Source organism: Marmota marmota, unplaced genomic scaffold, assembly GCF_001458135.2.
Source record: "Marmota marmota marmota unplaced genomic scaffold, marMar, whole genome shotgun sequence".
In the NCBI taxonomy this organism is placed as follows: Eukaryota; Metazoa; Chordata; class Mammalia; order Rodentia; family Sciuridae; genus Marmota; species Marmota marmota.
In genome coordinates, this window is record NW_026000196.1 from 8,253,402 (window position 1) to 8,269,012 (window position 15,611).

A 15,611-nucleotide genomic window follows, 5' to 3' on the forward strand; every position below is an offset into this window, starting at 1 on the left:
TACACGCGGGAAGAATTTACTGCAGAGGTGGTGGCCGAACCATATGCCCCAAAGATGTCCATGCTCTCATCTTCAGAGTCATGAATATGTTACCTATATGGTAACATATTACCTATCACAGACTTTCAGATGCAGGTCTACTTGAGATAGGGAGAGCATCCTGCATCACCCAGGTGGGGCCAATCTGTTCACAACAGATTAAAAGCAGAGACCCTTTCCTGGATGCAGAGAATCAAGCAGATGGCAGGAAGAAAGGACTCAGACTGCCACTGCTGGTGTTGAGTGCAAGAGATCCTAGGAATACGAGTGCTTCTAGAATTTGGAAAAGACAAGGAAGTGGATCCACCACCAGAGCCACCAGAAGGAATACCACCCCACACCTTGATCTATGTCCAGTGAGACTTGTGTCAGATTTCTAAAGAGTTGTAAGACTTAAATACATGTTTATATTATTTAAGCAACTAAAGTTTTTGACAAATGGTTACAGCAGCAAGAGAGAGCAAATACTCCTGATATACCAGGAACAAGAAAAAGAATGTCTTAAGTAAAAAATCCCAGCATTTGGATAGGTGTAAAACCTATTTACACTCCACTGAATAGTCAAGTTCCAGGGAAAAAGAAAAAGTGCCAAGGAAAGAAAAAAATACCAGAAGATTCTGTGGCCTTTCCTCTATCCTTGGGAAACTTGGAAATTTGACTCGCAATCAGAGCCTCCTTGCAATTGACCAAACTGGTGGTTTAGTTATTATTGCCCCGCCTTCTTCCACACAATTGTACTATTGCAGTAAACTCCCGTCCAGGAAAACAGAAATTACAAATAAATGGTTATTCCAGGAACATCCCATCAACTCTTCAACAGAAATCTCCAATCCATCTTTGATTCAAGACTCTGAACACCCTCCTCAAAATCCTTGCCTTACAATCTAATCCCATTATACCATGCTCCTGAACCAATCCTAATGGAACCCTTACCTTAAAATACCTGCCTCTAACTCAGACTTTAATGTTTCAATAAATAGCCTGATTTTGTCCTTCCTCCTTGAGATACTATAAAGACTCCATCAATTTTCTTTCTTCCTTGGTAAATATATCAGTTTCCTACTACTGCTGTACCAAATTACCATAAATTTTGTGGTTAAGACAACACAGACTTCATTAACCTATAATTCTAGGGGTCAGAAGTCCAACATAGGTCTCACTGGGTTAAACTGAGGAGTAAGGAGGGTTGTGTCCCTTCCAGAGAATCTAGAGGAGAATCCTTTCCCTTGCCTTTTCCAGCTCCCAGAGGTCACCTGCATCTTTCAACTCACAGGGACTCCCCCCACAACCCTCCGTCAGAGCCAGAAACTGCATCCTGCCAACCTCTGCTTCAATGCATCATATCTTCTATGGCTCTTTTTCCTCATTTATAAGGATCCTTATGATGACACTGAGCCCAACCTAATAATTCAGCATCATCTCCCTATCTCAAAGTCCCTAATCACATCTGCATGTCCCATTACCATGTGAAATAACATCTTCACAGGCTCTGGAGATTAGGATTTGAACATACCTAGAGGGTCATTATTCTACCTACCACATCAACATAAGCCATAAACTCTGCCTTAGAAACAGGTTGTTCTGGTGAAAATTCAGAGACCCAGCACTGGACACAATCCTAAATAAATAAATTGTAAGGAGAACATCCATCCTAGGTTCAAGATAAATGAGAATTCAGCTGAGGCCCTTATATCTGCTCTTTGTACATTATTGTGGTTGTTTATCAAGTAAAAAATACCAGGTATTGACAAGATGTACCTGCACTAGCCACCTGCTGATGGCTTTCCTAGGCTAAGATGGTACATACTCAGCATCATCTCATGTACACATAGTTCCATCATGAAAGACGCTGTGCTTGGAAGCCCAAAGTCCTTCCCTGTGTTCTTTCTTATGGATGAATTTGGTTCTGGATACAGCCCACTCTTGTATGGATGATTGGCAGTCTAAACCAACTCTCCTCACTGAGCAGACTAGGGCTTTCCCCCTACAATTCAGATTACTTTTTAAAAGGCATGCATTTCCATGTATGAGCCTGTGTGTCTGTGTGTGTGTGTATAAATAAACCTATTGTAGATATATCTATACGAACAAAATATCATTCTTGGGTCATACTTCCTTCTGCAATAATATACGGCAGAGGAAATGGTATACTTCTTAGGGTTAGAAAGTAGAAAAGATTATAACCCAATAAGCCTATACCTAGGCAAAGTTTACACATGAGCAAATGTAGCACACATTCTCAGATAAGCAAGAGCTGAGAAAACATGTGACCTTATCTTTACTGACAACATTGTTGTGGAAACATAATTCAGCTGCCTCAAAATCAAACTAAAGAACAATACAAAAGACAATAATAAAAGTTCAGTTAAACAAGTTAAGTCTAAATGACCATCTAAACATGGTTACTGAATAAATACAAACAAATATTGTTTTAGTAAGAAACCACATATCAGTAAAATCTGATTTCATCATTTGTTATAAAAAATGAAATTAAAAGGAGGCATATAAGGGGAGAATAGATTAAAACAAAATACTAGACTTTCAACTTACAGGAGCACAAAAATATCTAGTTCTTAAAAATAGGTTAGAGCAAGAGGGCAGGTAAGAGGGCAGGGGCCAAGTCAGAGTGCCTGGGTTACACTCTGGTGGTGCATTCTGGGAAAGCTATGGAAATTCTGTACTTAACTCTCTGTGAATTGGTTTTCTCATCTTTAAAATGTGCATAAAAATGCCATGGCCTACCTCATGCAGTGGTTGTTAAAGTTTAGTTTTATAACGTATCTGAAAAAAGCCTGTCACCTAAGAAACAGTCAATATATGTAAGCTGTTACTGTTGGTGGGGAATTATTAGTTCAAATGCATTATTTTTAATAATTAAAGGGGAAGTGCTAGTAGAATTATAAATGCTGAGGGGAAAACTCAGAGAAAATATGGTCCACATTGCATTTTTAAAAAAAAGAAGAAGAAAGAAAGAAAAAACAGCAATGAGCCATAGAAAAAATCCAGGCACAAAACCAAAATGACAGACATAACAATAAAAACTGTTCTAAGTATAAATAAGTTAATCAGTCTGCTTAAATGACAGAAATCCTCACATTACTTTTTCTAAAATTCTCATGCATGTTGTACATGAGAGATGTTTTTTTTTGAAATACATGGTTTGAATAAGAAACACTTCTAAATTACCTCTTCATTTTGTTTGCCTCTACTCAAACGTTGTAAAGGAGAAATATTGAAACTAAGAGGATAAACAAACATAAATTAAAGCAGGAATGGCAATAGTAATATATAACAAAGTCATATTCAAGATCAAGTGCATTAAATGGGATTTAAAAATCTTATTTTGATAAAGGGCACAATTCACAACAAACATATAAAACTCATAAATCTTAAGAATCAAATAACATGGGATTGAAATATATAACACAAAACTGCAGAAGGAGAAAAATAATTATACTAGGAAGGGAAAATTTTTAGAAAGCATCACAGTCTCGGATAAATCTAGTACAGAAAAGTAAAGACAGAATTTGAACAATCCTCTATGCAAAATAAAGAGTATACAAAATATATGTCAGACTTCATCATTACAGAGAACATTTTTTATTGTATTTTTATCAAACATCCATGAAATTATAACAATAATTAATCATATATAGGGCTTTTAAGGAGTAAATCTCTTTCAAAGGGTAAAAAATAAAACGTACAAACCACATTTTCTTAGCATTAAAAGAAATTAGACGTAGGGAAAAAATGGTTTTTAAAAGAGCAAAAATAAAACAACTATTTAGGGAATAGAAAAACATCTTCTTCAAAGAAGCTTACTAAGGACATTCATAAGTTGGAAAGCATATCAATCTTAAATTATTAATCAGAGCCCTGATATAAGAAATAGATATCTGGGTAGCTCAGGAGAAATGGCATAGAATGAGAATAAAAATGCCACATGAGTGTCAGCTGGGTCTCTCAGCCATCCTAGAAATGAGAAATCCCAGCACCTTAGTTAAGAGGAGATAGATAATGCTGGATTTAGATTTTACTCTCTGTGATTATAAACAAATCATTTTTATTACTTTCATAAGTTTCTGTATGAAAGCTGCTCCATTGTTAACTTTTGAAATTTGGACTTGGTGGCCCTTATTGCACAACCACTAACAAGATTTCAGGCTCCAGAAAGTAGGAAGGAAACTTTGGGGCAGCATTTCCCAAAGTTTAGTCTTCAGAATGTTAGTAAGTGCTGGTGTATGAAAAGGAAGGGGAAGGAAGCAGATAATTCATAGCCAACACACTTGGGAAAGGTGACTTCAATAAAATGACAATATTTTCATGGTTGTACAACTTCTCAGATTCTTTAATATGCCATGTATATGTGAAGAAAAATGAGCACACAGTGCTTCATGGATTTGTAGGACCATTAAATTATTTTTCTCTAAATATCTCAGGAATCAGGAATGTTACAGAATATTCTTTGGAAAATACTATCTTGACAAATTGTTTCAATGAGCTTGTGTGTGCCCCCTACCCCATCAAAGTCATCGCTTGGTACTTGGTACCAAGAGATTGAAAAATAACAAAATCTAGATTCTATAAATCAGATACAGGAAACAGATTTAGCAGCAAAATTTTCCATAGAAATCATTAAGCACCATTAGCTACGGAGAGAAAAAAAAGTCAAACCGCCATGATGGTGCCCACCATCCACAGCACTGTTGCTGTGCCATGCTCCCTAGCAGCCAATGCAGGAGAAGTGCTTTGAACATTCTCTTCCCCTATGAGTTCTCTGTTAACCTTTCCATTATCACATTTTCAATGATTAATAACATTACAACTCAACAAATGCCTAATCTTTTCACTTAAGCTTATTTTCTGTAAACCACAATTTGTCGCCCAGCCCTCTCCCTGCACTCCTCAATGAAATCCATCTCCCATTGGACCTCCCACAAAATGTGTACTAAATATGGAACACCTGCACTCAGAGGGGATTATTTTGGCTCCAGTCATACAGAAGACCACTAGAAGTAAACCCATTATAAAAAAAAAAAAAATCTGTTGGATTTCCTTTTGTAGACAATGGCATCATCTTATTCCAGAGATGATCTCCAGGTGAGTACTCCCACCCCAGGTCCAGGAGAGCTCTGTCTGATTGGATATTGTTGGGACTATTGAGTAGAGAGTAAGGACTTCTGGGTGATTGTGCCAAGTGACTGTCCACATGGGTGGGTTTCTTTATAAAAATGGGAATGAGTTCAAGGTAATTATGGCAACCACCAGAGAGGTTGTCTGCTTAAAAGAAAATCTTATCAGTGAAAGACATCAGGCCAATAACTTTATCCTGCAGCCTCATCCTGGGTCTTTACACTGGAGCCCTCTGTCTCCCTTTCCTTTATCAACTACTCCCTTAAAACTTCCATAAAAGACTTGCCTCGACCTCAGCAGGTGACCCACTTGATGGCTGCTGATAGAGTGGGAAGCACTACACACTTGAAAATCACTCATTTCTCATTGTTACCACCTACAGGACTGTACTCTCTTCCCCTAATTGAGAAAAAAGGTCCACCACTAAGGAGATGACCTATTTTATTTGTGTGCTGCCTACTTCTCAGTTGTAACTTAAAAACATTCATCAGAGAATGAAGGACTTTTTGTCATAAGGGGAAAAAAACCTAACTTTTAGCAAAAGAAAAGTTACAATTTCCAATGAGCATTCTCAAATTGTCCCAGGCTGACAATACTACCCTCTCCAACTTAAAGGGACTTATATTTGGTTTCTTTGTTTTGTTGTTTTTGTCGTTTGGTTGGTTGGTTGGTCTTTTGTAGTGCTGGGGTTCAAACCCAGGACCTCACACATGCCAGGGAAGAGTTCTACCACTGAGTCACAACCTCCAACTCCAGGGACTTATTTTAAGAATGAGAAAGGAAAAGAAAAAAAAAAGAGTCTCTAGATATCTGCTCACAGATTTAGCAATTATAAAGAAAAGGGGATCCTATTATCCTTTTTCCACTAAAAATAAAGTTTTATTACTGATTATTTAGAAAAGAGAGCAAAGAGAAAATAATCATAATCAACTAACCTAAGAAAACCATCAGTAGCCTTTGGGTTGGTTTTTGATCTTTGACTTGGATTTTCATATAACTTTTATTTTAATATAAATTTTGGAATGGGTATCCAATCAGTCCAACACAGGGGATGGCTACTGCATATTACCATTTAAAAAGAATAAATGCTCTAATGGTTACTACCTAGTATTGCTTATTATACGGAGGCACTTTGCTTATACATTCCATGTGAAAGTGAACCTTCAAAGAAATCTCTATACTAACTGTTTTCATGTTTCCATTTTATAGGTTAAAAAAAAAAGCCAAAGCTGAGAGACTATAAGTACCTTGCCCATGGCTAAGAGTAAGGAAACAGCACCTGGACTCAAATCCAGGCCTGTCCTACTCAATGTTATTCCTATCTCATGTTCAAGACCTTAGAATTTGGTTGTCCTTGTAACAAAAGACTTTACAATTCACATACAACTTGGCTCCTTCTGAATGGCCACTCGTGTTTACCTCCCAGCTATTGAGCCCCTTCGTTGGTGCCTGTCTTCTGCTGTGGCCCATATGAGGACAGGGGTCTGTTTTTGATTACTCAGCTGTGCTGATTCAGAGCTCACTCATTGCATCTTTGACCTACTATGTAAAAGTCAACATTTCCTATTTGACATTTCTTAAACTCTTCATTTATTCTGAGACCTTTATAAGATGTTATTCATATGATATTCAATGTCTCTTGTCTTTCTCTGTCTCTGTCCACCCTGCTCTTTCCCTTCCCCTACACCATACTGTTTCTCATTTCTAAAGACAATAATAGTAGCATCTTCCACAGGGGCATTTGTGTCTGATGAAAAACTCTGCTCCACTCTTTCCTTAGAAAACTTAGAATGGAACTACCATTTAACCTAGTTATTCTACTCCTTGGTTTAAAGGACTTAAAAACAGCATACCACAGTGACCCGGCCACATCAATATTTATATTGATATAGCAGCTCAGCTCACAATAGCCTAGGCGTTAAAACAACCTACATGTCCTTCGATGGATGAATGGATAAAGAAATTTGGTATGTATGCACAATGGAATAATACTCAGCCATAAAAAAGAATGAAATAATGGCATTTGCCAGTAAATGGATGGAACTGGAGAATATCATACTAAAACAAATAAGCCAATTCCAAAAAACCAAAGGCCGAATGTTCTCTCTGATATGTGGATGCTAACCAAAAACAAGGGAGGATGAGGAGAGAAAGGATACAAATCCATTTGATTACACAAAGAGGAATGAAGGGAAAAGAGGGAGAGGGAATAAGAAGGATGGTAGAATTAATTGGACATTTTTTATGTGTGTGTGTGGTGCTGGGGATTGAACCCACGGCCTTGTACATGCAAGGCAAGCACTCTACCAATTGAGCCATATCCCCACACCCCCTGGCCTTTTGTTTGAACACATGACCTGGTAACTCCACATCATGTATTACCACGAGAATGTGATCCCAAATAGAATAAATTATATCCTACGTATGTGTAATTTACCAAAATACACTGTACTGTCATGGATAACTAAAAAGAACAAATTAAAAAAAAAAAGAGTCTTAAACTTTCCCAATACAGGGATCTGACCTATGACCACTTTTCTTGTTTCTTGCCAATTATTCAGTTCTAAATTTTCAATAAGGTCCCATTTCCTTACCTCCTAAAATATCCATCAGAAACTATCTTGGAGGGGAAAAAAAAGAAAAGAAAAGTGTCTTGGGGCCCCTTTTTCAACCAATACTTCTGGCTACCTAGAGGTAATCCATAACATACTCTCAATACTCTAACCAGTATTATTAACAATACTTTAACAGTCATTGCAATATTGATGTCCTGATTTGGCTGATTGAAATAAACTCCTTTTGTTTGCTTCAGAATTATAATAATATTATATTTCTTTTAGATTTACTTTACTGCTACCATTTGGACACTTACCCAACAGAACTGCTGGCAAGCATCTGGATCAATTTGAAAGAACCAAATACTAATTCTCTTATGTTAAAAGAATAATAAAATTTTTAAAGTTTCAAAACAGTATTCATGGTGACAAACACCCAACATACAGGTCCTCTGCTCTAAAAATGGCTAAAATTATTAAGCATAATTCACACTAGAAGAGATTTACAAATTGTGAATCCCACATGGAAATATGTTTTTCACTCTTCAGCATAACCCTCAAGTGGCATACAGTTAATTCTGCCCTTGGGGTACTAGTCATATTTAATTTATTACTGATCTGTTGGAACAAAAACTGTTTCTTCTTAGGACATGTCCAAAAAAATAAATGACTAGTGTACATTGCAGAATATACTTATTCTGTTCGTGGTAGTAGGGGGAATTTTTTAAAGAGAAGTCACAGAGTCAATTATTATCTTAAATCTAGAGAAGACAAAGACCATGAGTTACTGGAAAGGTAAAACCTAAAATTGAGAATATATATTTTTCACTTTCAAGTGACAAATTGTCTTTCTAACCTTGTTTCACTCACTTAGGAGAAGTTAGAAATGATTCCTTTTCTTGTCTTTCTCACTAACTCTCCTGAAATGTCCACAGTCAGTATGCTAGGTAACAAGTCAACAAAGACCAATGAACAAAGCCTCTCTCCCCCTCTAAGTGGACAGAGAAGGTCCACTTTGTGTGTGTCTTTTTCTTGTGTTTCCTTGTGTTTTTTCTCCCTCCAAGATGAAATTGGTCCCCCATTCACCCTAATGTTTCCTAAATCATGTCAGTTGTAAACTTTAGATACTGACACAGTCTCCAGAGAGTAAGTGGGCACCCAAGTGTGGTGGAAGCCTGATTGGAAGAGTTACAGATTTTGAACCAACTTGTAGGAACTTAGCAAGAGTCCATCAGAGCATCCTGGGATAAGAGCTGGACCATATTTATCAAGAAATAATCTCCTTCGACTCATCCACATCCACAGCACTCAGCAACACAGACAAAAAACATGGATCAATGACTTCAATGATGTCTGTATCATCACACAGACCTACACAACTAGACTGCATTTTTTAGTAACTACAATATGTGGTAGCAAGGACATTGAGCTAATCCCCAAACAGAAATTCATCTGAACTTATTCAACATTTCTTCTACAGTGAAGTAGAAAGGCCACAGGAATTGACATCAAAGATCAGTGTTCTATGCTCTGCTTGGCAGTTAGCCAGATGTAGGACTCGACTCCCAGACTTTGGTTTTTGCATCTATAAATGTTAAGGGTAAATTAGACAACTTCCCAAACCCCTTTGAATTCTAATGTTTTATACTGCCTGCAAGAATCTCAGCAGGGCCCAAGATATTCTAAAAAGTAGAAAGCACAGTGTCCCAGACCTGCAGTCTCTTCCTCTAATTGGAAAGGCAAACACATACTCAAAAAGAATTCCCTTATGCTAAGGAACAATATTGGCCAAATTGTATTATTATATTGTGTGCACAAATGAATATGTAACAACAAATCCCACCATTATGTATAATTATAATGCACCAATAAAAACTGTGGAGAAAAAAGTAATTTAACATTCAGAAAAAAGAATCCCCATCCCCAGTAGACATTTCATGCACAGCATTTCACAAGTGAGACCATAAAATCAGCTCATGAATCCTGCCTGTTCTCTGTCCCTAAAGGCAACAAACATGTTTTATAACAAACATGGCTTGTTTCAGCAAGGCTTGTGATGCACATTTCTTGGATTCACTTCTTGAGTTCTCTAAGTGTGATACACAAATAATACTAGTTGTGTATCTTTTGCAATCTGGAAAACAGTAAAAATCTTTCTTTAGGCAAGACGACATATGGAGAGAAGGACAGATGCACTTTTGTGAAGTGGGTAGCCAAGTGGTGTAAGATGCGCCTGTTTGATGAGAAAATTTTCCATTTATACCTGAACATTCCTTTTGAAGGGAAAGGTTTTTGTGGTTATTATCTTTTCCAATTCCTTATCACAGTCTTAAAATGAGAATGCTCATCCTTTAAGCTAAATAATACGTACACTCATAGGCACGCATATTATTATAAATATGCTATTAACATTTTGCTTGAACACAGAGGACGAAAATACTTTGAAGAAGATACTGTAGCTCATTAATCCTCAGGATATCCATGAAATAGCTGGGAAAAAGTCATAGTTTGCCAACTTTTTCAAACGACAGAAAACCTCATGTTCTAATCAGTCCGTTCACTCAAAATTGGCTCATAAGGTTTTCTGTAGGGACTTTGAGAACACACAGGAATTCTGCATGAGTCTGGACTCACTTCTGCTACACTCCCCTCCTAAAAAAGACCATGGCCAGTGATTCAGTGTTTTGTTCTCCCACTCTTACCATTCCACCCTGATCCTTCCAGCACCCTTTAGTCTATAACCATAAGAGCCACTCCGGGAGTTCTCCAGCATCATCTCCCTGCCTGATTCTCCATTCCCTTCAAGGAGAATGCTTTAGATTTGCATCTCAGCTTCCTTGTGTGGTTTCAACCCAAGTCAATGGCAATCTGACTACTTTATGCTTAACTCAAGGACTTTTAAAAGTCAGGAGCCCTGAGAAATGCCCCCATCTCCCACACTCAATCTGCAGACCTTCTGGGCTATCCGAATATTACTGGCCATGGCTCAGCCTCATGCCCTCTCCAGGGAAGGAGATGGGGCACATAGAAAGCCACGAGGTCAGTGATGATAAAACCTGGCTCCTCTCAGAAAGCAATAGTTCCCCTCCCCCAACCACCCAGAATGCCAGCCAGGGTCTCCAGAATGTTCTCAGGAAAACTTCAGAAAGCCCTTTCATCCCTGCTGGAGTAACATAAGCAGAAGTTACCATGAGGGCTGAGTAGGTGTAGGGATAGTGGTAGGCCAGGTAGCAGACATCCTCATCATGTGGGAAGGTGACCACAAAGGTGAGGGTATAATAGCACTTCCCGGATCCTGTGGCAGCTGCCCTCTGGCGATAATGATTTCTAAAGAAAGAGGAGAAGAGAGGAAAATGAGGGAGAGATTGGGAGAAGTCACCTAGGGTCCTAGATGCTATAAACTCAGGTATTATATGTGGTAAAATGAACTTCACTCAAAATGTGTTTGTGGGTGAAATTTAGAAAACAGAGAAATGGGCAAGAGACTCACTGCCAGGTCATGAATCAGCTCAGCAATACAGAAGCCTGGCCATCTGCCCCGCAACTGTGGTATATATGCATAAGCCTTTCCTGCTGTGTCTGAAAATGAAGGCTATCAAGTCACTGAGCTAGAAAATAGAGATAAATGTAAATACTTCTGTGCTTTCTGGGATTCTACTGCAAACACACACTTCATTACCCAAATTTGGGTCCCCCAATCTGTCTTTAGACCACATAAGGTGAAGCTCCTTCCTTTTTCCTCCACCTACCAAATCAATTTATTAGCAATCACTACTAAGTATTGAGTTCCAACTCAACTTTTAACATATCTCATCTTCTGTTATTATTGCAATAACCTATTGAGTGGATGAAGAAATGAAACTATAGAGAAAAATAAGGTCTCAAGGCAAGTAAATGATCAATACAAGACTTGAGCCTAGATCTCTCTGGCTGGAAAGACTTTGTTCTTTCCACTATTTAATACTTTCTTGCCAAAGGAATATATTTGTCACCCCAAATGTGGCTCAGCTTCTTAAAGCTTGAGAATGCCCATTTTCCTTTGTCAAAGATGAAGAACCAATTTTGATATTTCAGAGAACAGTATCAAAGTAAATTGCACCCAGAAGTACATTCCCAGTAATATTTTCACCACACGCTGCCAGTTATGCTCTCATCTTGCCTGTTGATATTGAGATGGCTGTGCAGGTTTTCCTGAGAAATGTTATCATCAAGGCTACCTTACAATGCAAAATTCACTGGACACCAAAAGATGTAATCCCACCTTCGAACACATACAACATTGGCTTCCTGAACCACCATGGGTTTTCCGGTTTAGAGGGAGAAATAAAAAGGATGAGGGAAGAAATAGTAGATGATTATTCCTATGTGTTCTTGCAAAATATAAAATATAGGTTACTGTTTTCTGCTTTTTTGCAATCTTCATGCTAGCCCCCATGAAAGCAAAAAAGCAAGCATGTAAGAAAGCAACTAATAGAAAAATCTCTTATTTCTTGTGGTTTTGTGGTTTTCCGGTTTATATAAAACTAGGAATAGGAGTAAGAGAACCTGGTGATCCCACCAAATATAACATAATACATTTCACTTGCTTCAAATTCTGTCAACATGGCAGCCTTGGAGCCTTGGTCATTCTAAGAAAAAGAGGGTACTCCATAACAACTCAAACCCTAAAGACTATCTTCCCAGCTTTTCAGCATCAGGTTAATAGAACCCACTTCCTTTGTGCTTTCAGAAATGGAACTGCAAACGGGTATCTTTTCCCATGGTGTTATCTAAATTTTGATACATCATGGAGTCTACTTTTGCCACATTTTCTCAAAGGTCTGAAGTGTCTCCCAAAGCTAACACGGTGGTAATTAGAAAGTATGTAAAGAAGCAGATGACAGTTAAAACACATATAAGGCACATGTGCTCTCTTTCATTTATTTTCTGACTTCACCTGTAAAGGCTCCATTGCAAAGGCACAAAACTCAGTTGATACCTAATTAAACAGCAGGTACCAGCCAGTTACGGCTCCTTGCAATGGCAGAGCCAATGAAATGAATGAGCCAGGCACAACCAACCAAAGCATGGAAGAATGTTTCACCTGTAAGCACACAAAAGTGAGTACACACACACACACACACACACACACACAAGCACATTCATGGATATTAAGACGGGGGAAACACTTAACCATTGCCTCACTGTCACCATGCCATTTACCTACAAAAAGTGAAAGGTTCTGCATCTTGATTCAAAAATAACAGATGCCCCTAAAGACCAGTAGGGATGGTCTTCTTTGGCATGGGCCTTGCTTCTTTTTAGGTTTCCCCACTGCTCTATTAAGTATGCTGAAGTCACATCACAAGCACATTTACCCTATGCTAACTCAACCCTACCCCTACTCAGCCACAGAAGAAAGGGAGTGAGAGTAGACAAGTCAATGAAATCTCTGTATTTATCCCAATGCACTCTCCCATCCAGAACAAAGCGGGACTCCAAACAAAGAACAGCTACAGTGGAATGGAAAGAAAAATAAAATGGGCTAATTCTCAGCTCATGGGTTTCCTTGGTTCTAGTGATTGCAGGGAGGGAATTCAAATCGTAGTTTTGACTACATGAAATCTGTCTTCTCACACCAGCATCACATGCACACCTAAGGTGTTACCCCCTGTAGCTTGCTGGTGTTAGCTCACCACTGACAAGCCACCCTTCCCCAGGAGGGAGTACACACTGTTGGAATTTAAGAAAACTGGATATCACTTCATTTAGCATGAATCTTGGCTAAAGTACATTCAGTTACAACCTTAGTCTGGGATCTAAACTCTGGCTGAACCTAAAGCAAATGTCAGACTTCCCATTGGAGTCCCCTGGTGGCCACACTGTAAAAGGAACATCCAGAAGTTGAATCTATCTCCAGTAAAACTTTCTTCAGAGACCTTTAACCTTTCCCAAGACCTCCTCTAATGGGAACTGTCTGATAAATCTTCACAGTGAAGCACTTGGCTTGTGACAATTCAATTTGTCCGTGATAGAGTGAGATCCCATCCATGACCTATTTTTGTTTTCTCGATTATGATGTGAACCTATTGGGGGATGTTTGCAAGGCAGGAACGTCTATCCTGCATATTTGTGATATTTTCCATGTTCTTCTGCATGGGAAGCCTTTTCTCACTTCTTCATCAGCTGACTCCTGTCCTTCCTTCAGGACTCAAAGTCTCCTCCAGTGGGAAGCCTTCCCTGACAGTCCCCTCATGGAGCTCTCATCACACTGTTGTCCCCTTCCTCACTGCCCATGCTTCATGGCAGGGATCAGGCTATGTATCCTTATGTCTCGCCTTTGTGCCTCATGCCTGGGCACAGCAGCTGTTGAAGTTTGTAGAATAAATTACTCAGGAAATAACAATTAGAATGCTTAACACATATTTTATCTCTTAATCTTAATGACATTATAATGCACATTCTACAGATGGGAACCTTGAGGCTTACAGATGTTAAATGACAGGTGTAATTCCACACAAGTACAGTAAAACAGGATTCTATTCCAAGTGTGGACATAAATCTGAAACTAAGAGTTTTTCATGTATATCATCTACCTCTTAATAATGGATAAAAGGGTGAATAGTCTTTTGGCTCAATTCAGCAAGTAAAAAATTTGAAGTTTCTGTCTTTATAAATCAGGCCTATTAATTTAGAGTCTAAAATAACAGACAGATGTAAAATAATTCAGATGGGAAATAGTAAAAAGGATTCATATACTATGATTTTTTTTTCTATCATTGGTGCTGGATGCCACAATGTTTCTACTAATTATTAATAATAGTTGTTAACATTCATTGAATACCTATTTTTCTAAGTTTTCTACGTGTTGAGCATGGCTCCATAATTGCCCTTATTATCTCATTCTTATAGACAATGAATCTAAAGTTGAGAGAAGTCAAGATAATTTGCCTAAGATCACTCCATTAATGAGAGGTTGGAAATTCAATTCCAAGAAACTTCTCTGGTCAATCTACTCTTCCCAGGTGTTAAAGGAGCCTGGCAAAATCAGGACGGCTCTCAGATTCTGCATTCACTAGATCTTAGATAGGCCATCATGGGTCAAAGGTGATCTGGGCTAGACAGACTCAAGTGCTCCACAGTTACACGCCCCCCCCCCTTTTGTCCCTTCCCCAAATCATGTATCTTTGGAAGGATCTGTACTTTTGTAATCATAAAGCCTTCAATGAATCCAGGAGCAGAGTACACAAATGCATAGTTATGAACTTAAATCTATTTCCATTTGTACTTTAAAAATGCTGGGAAGTCATTTTTTTTTCTGCATGTGCATGAATATTAGCAAATGCCAAGCAGAGAGTGAATTAGATGATCTTACAATGATGATGGCCCTGTTTAACAAGAGTGCATCATTTCACTTAACAGGATCTAATAAGGCAGAGCAACCAAGTCTCCAGGCTTCTCCATGTCTGCAGCGTCTCTAATATTCTATATAGCACCAAATCTCTCTCCTGAGATCCCTCGGAAGGATTCATGATGGCAGAGCTCTTGTATGACATTCATCTTCATGAGTGAGCTGTTCCATCTCCTCTCACGAGCGGAGATAAATGTCAGAAGAGATCAGCCGCTCTGTATTACAGGGCCACTCAGAGCGTGTAGCTTCCCTCCCGCTGCCCTTCAGCACCAAAATTACTGTAGACCACAGCTGGGAGAGAATCGGAAAAAGGTGTGAGGCTGTGTACAGGAGAGGGAGAAGCAGGCTATATGAAAGTAAATAAAGCAGAAACTAAAACTGTCCTTACTTATTTTTATGAGCAGTATGGAAAAATGAGTCTGGCCATTTATGTCCTTCCATCCTGAGGGCCCTTTTTTAAAATTTTCTAGCTGAGTAGTCTGGGGGCCGGGGGG

The 15,611-nt window shown here is 38.6% G+C and overlaps 1 protein-coding gene across 1 annotated transcript in view; it reads right to left on the bottom strand.

The window, feature by feature from the left end:
• Agbl1 (AGBL carboxypeptidase 1) overlaps positions 1 to 15,611 on the bottom strand; it is a gene marked incomplete at its 5' end in the record, with an annotated part of 696,476 nt that overhangs the window by 566,358 nt on the left and 114,507 nt on the right. Inside the window, one exon of the mRNA XM_048790140.1 lies at positions 10,916 to 11,054. Within this exon, the coding sequence (XP_048646097.1) occupies positions 10,916 to 11,054 (139 nt within the window). The remainder of the gene's footprint in view (positions 1 to 10,915; positions 11,055 to 15,611) is intronic.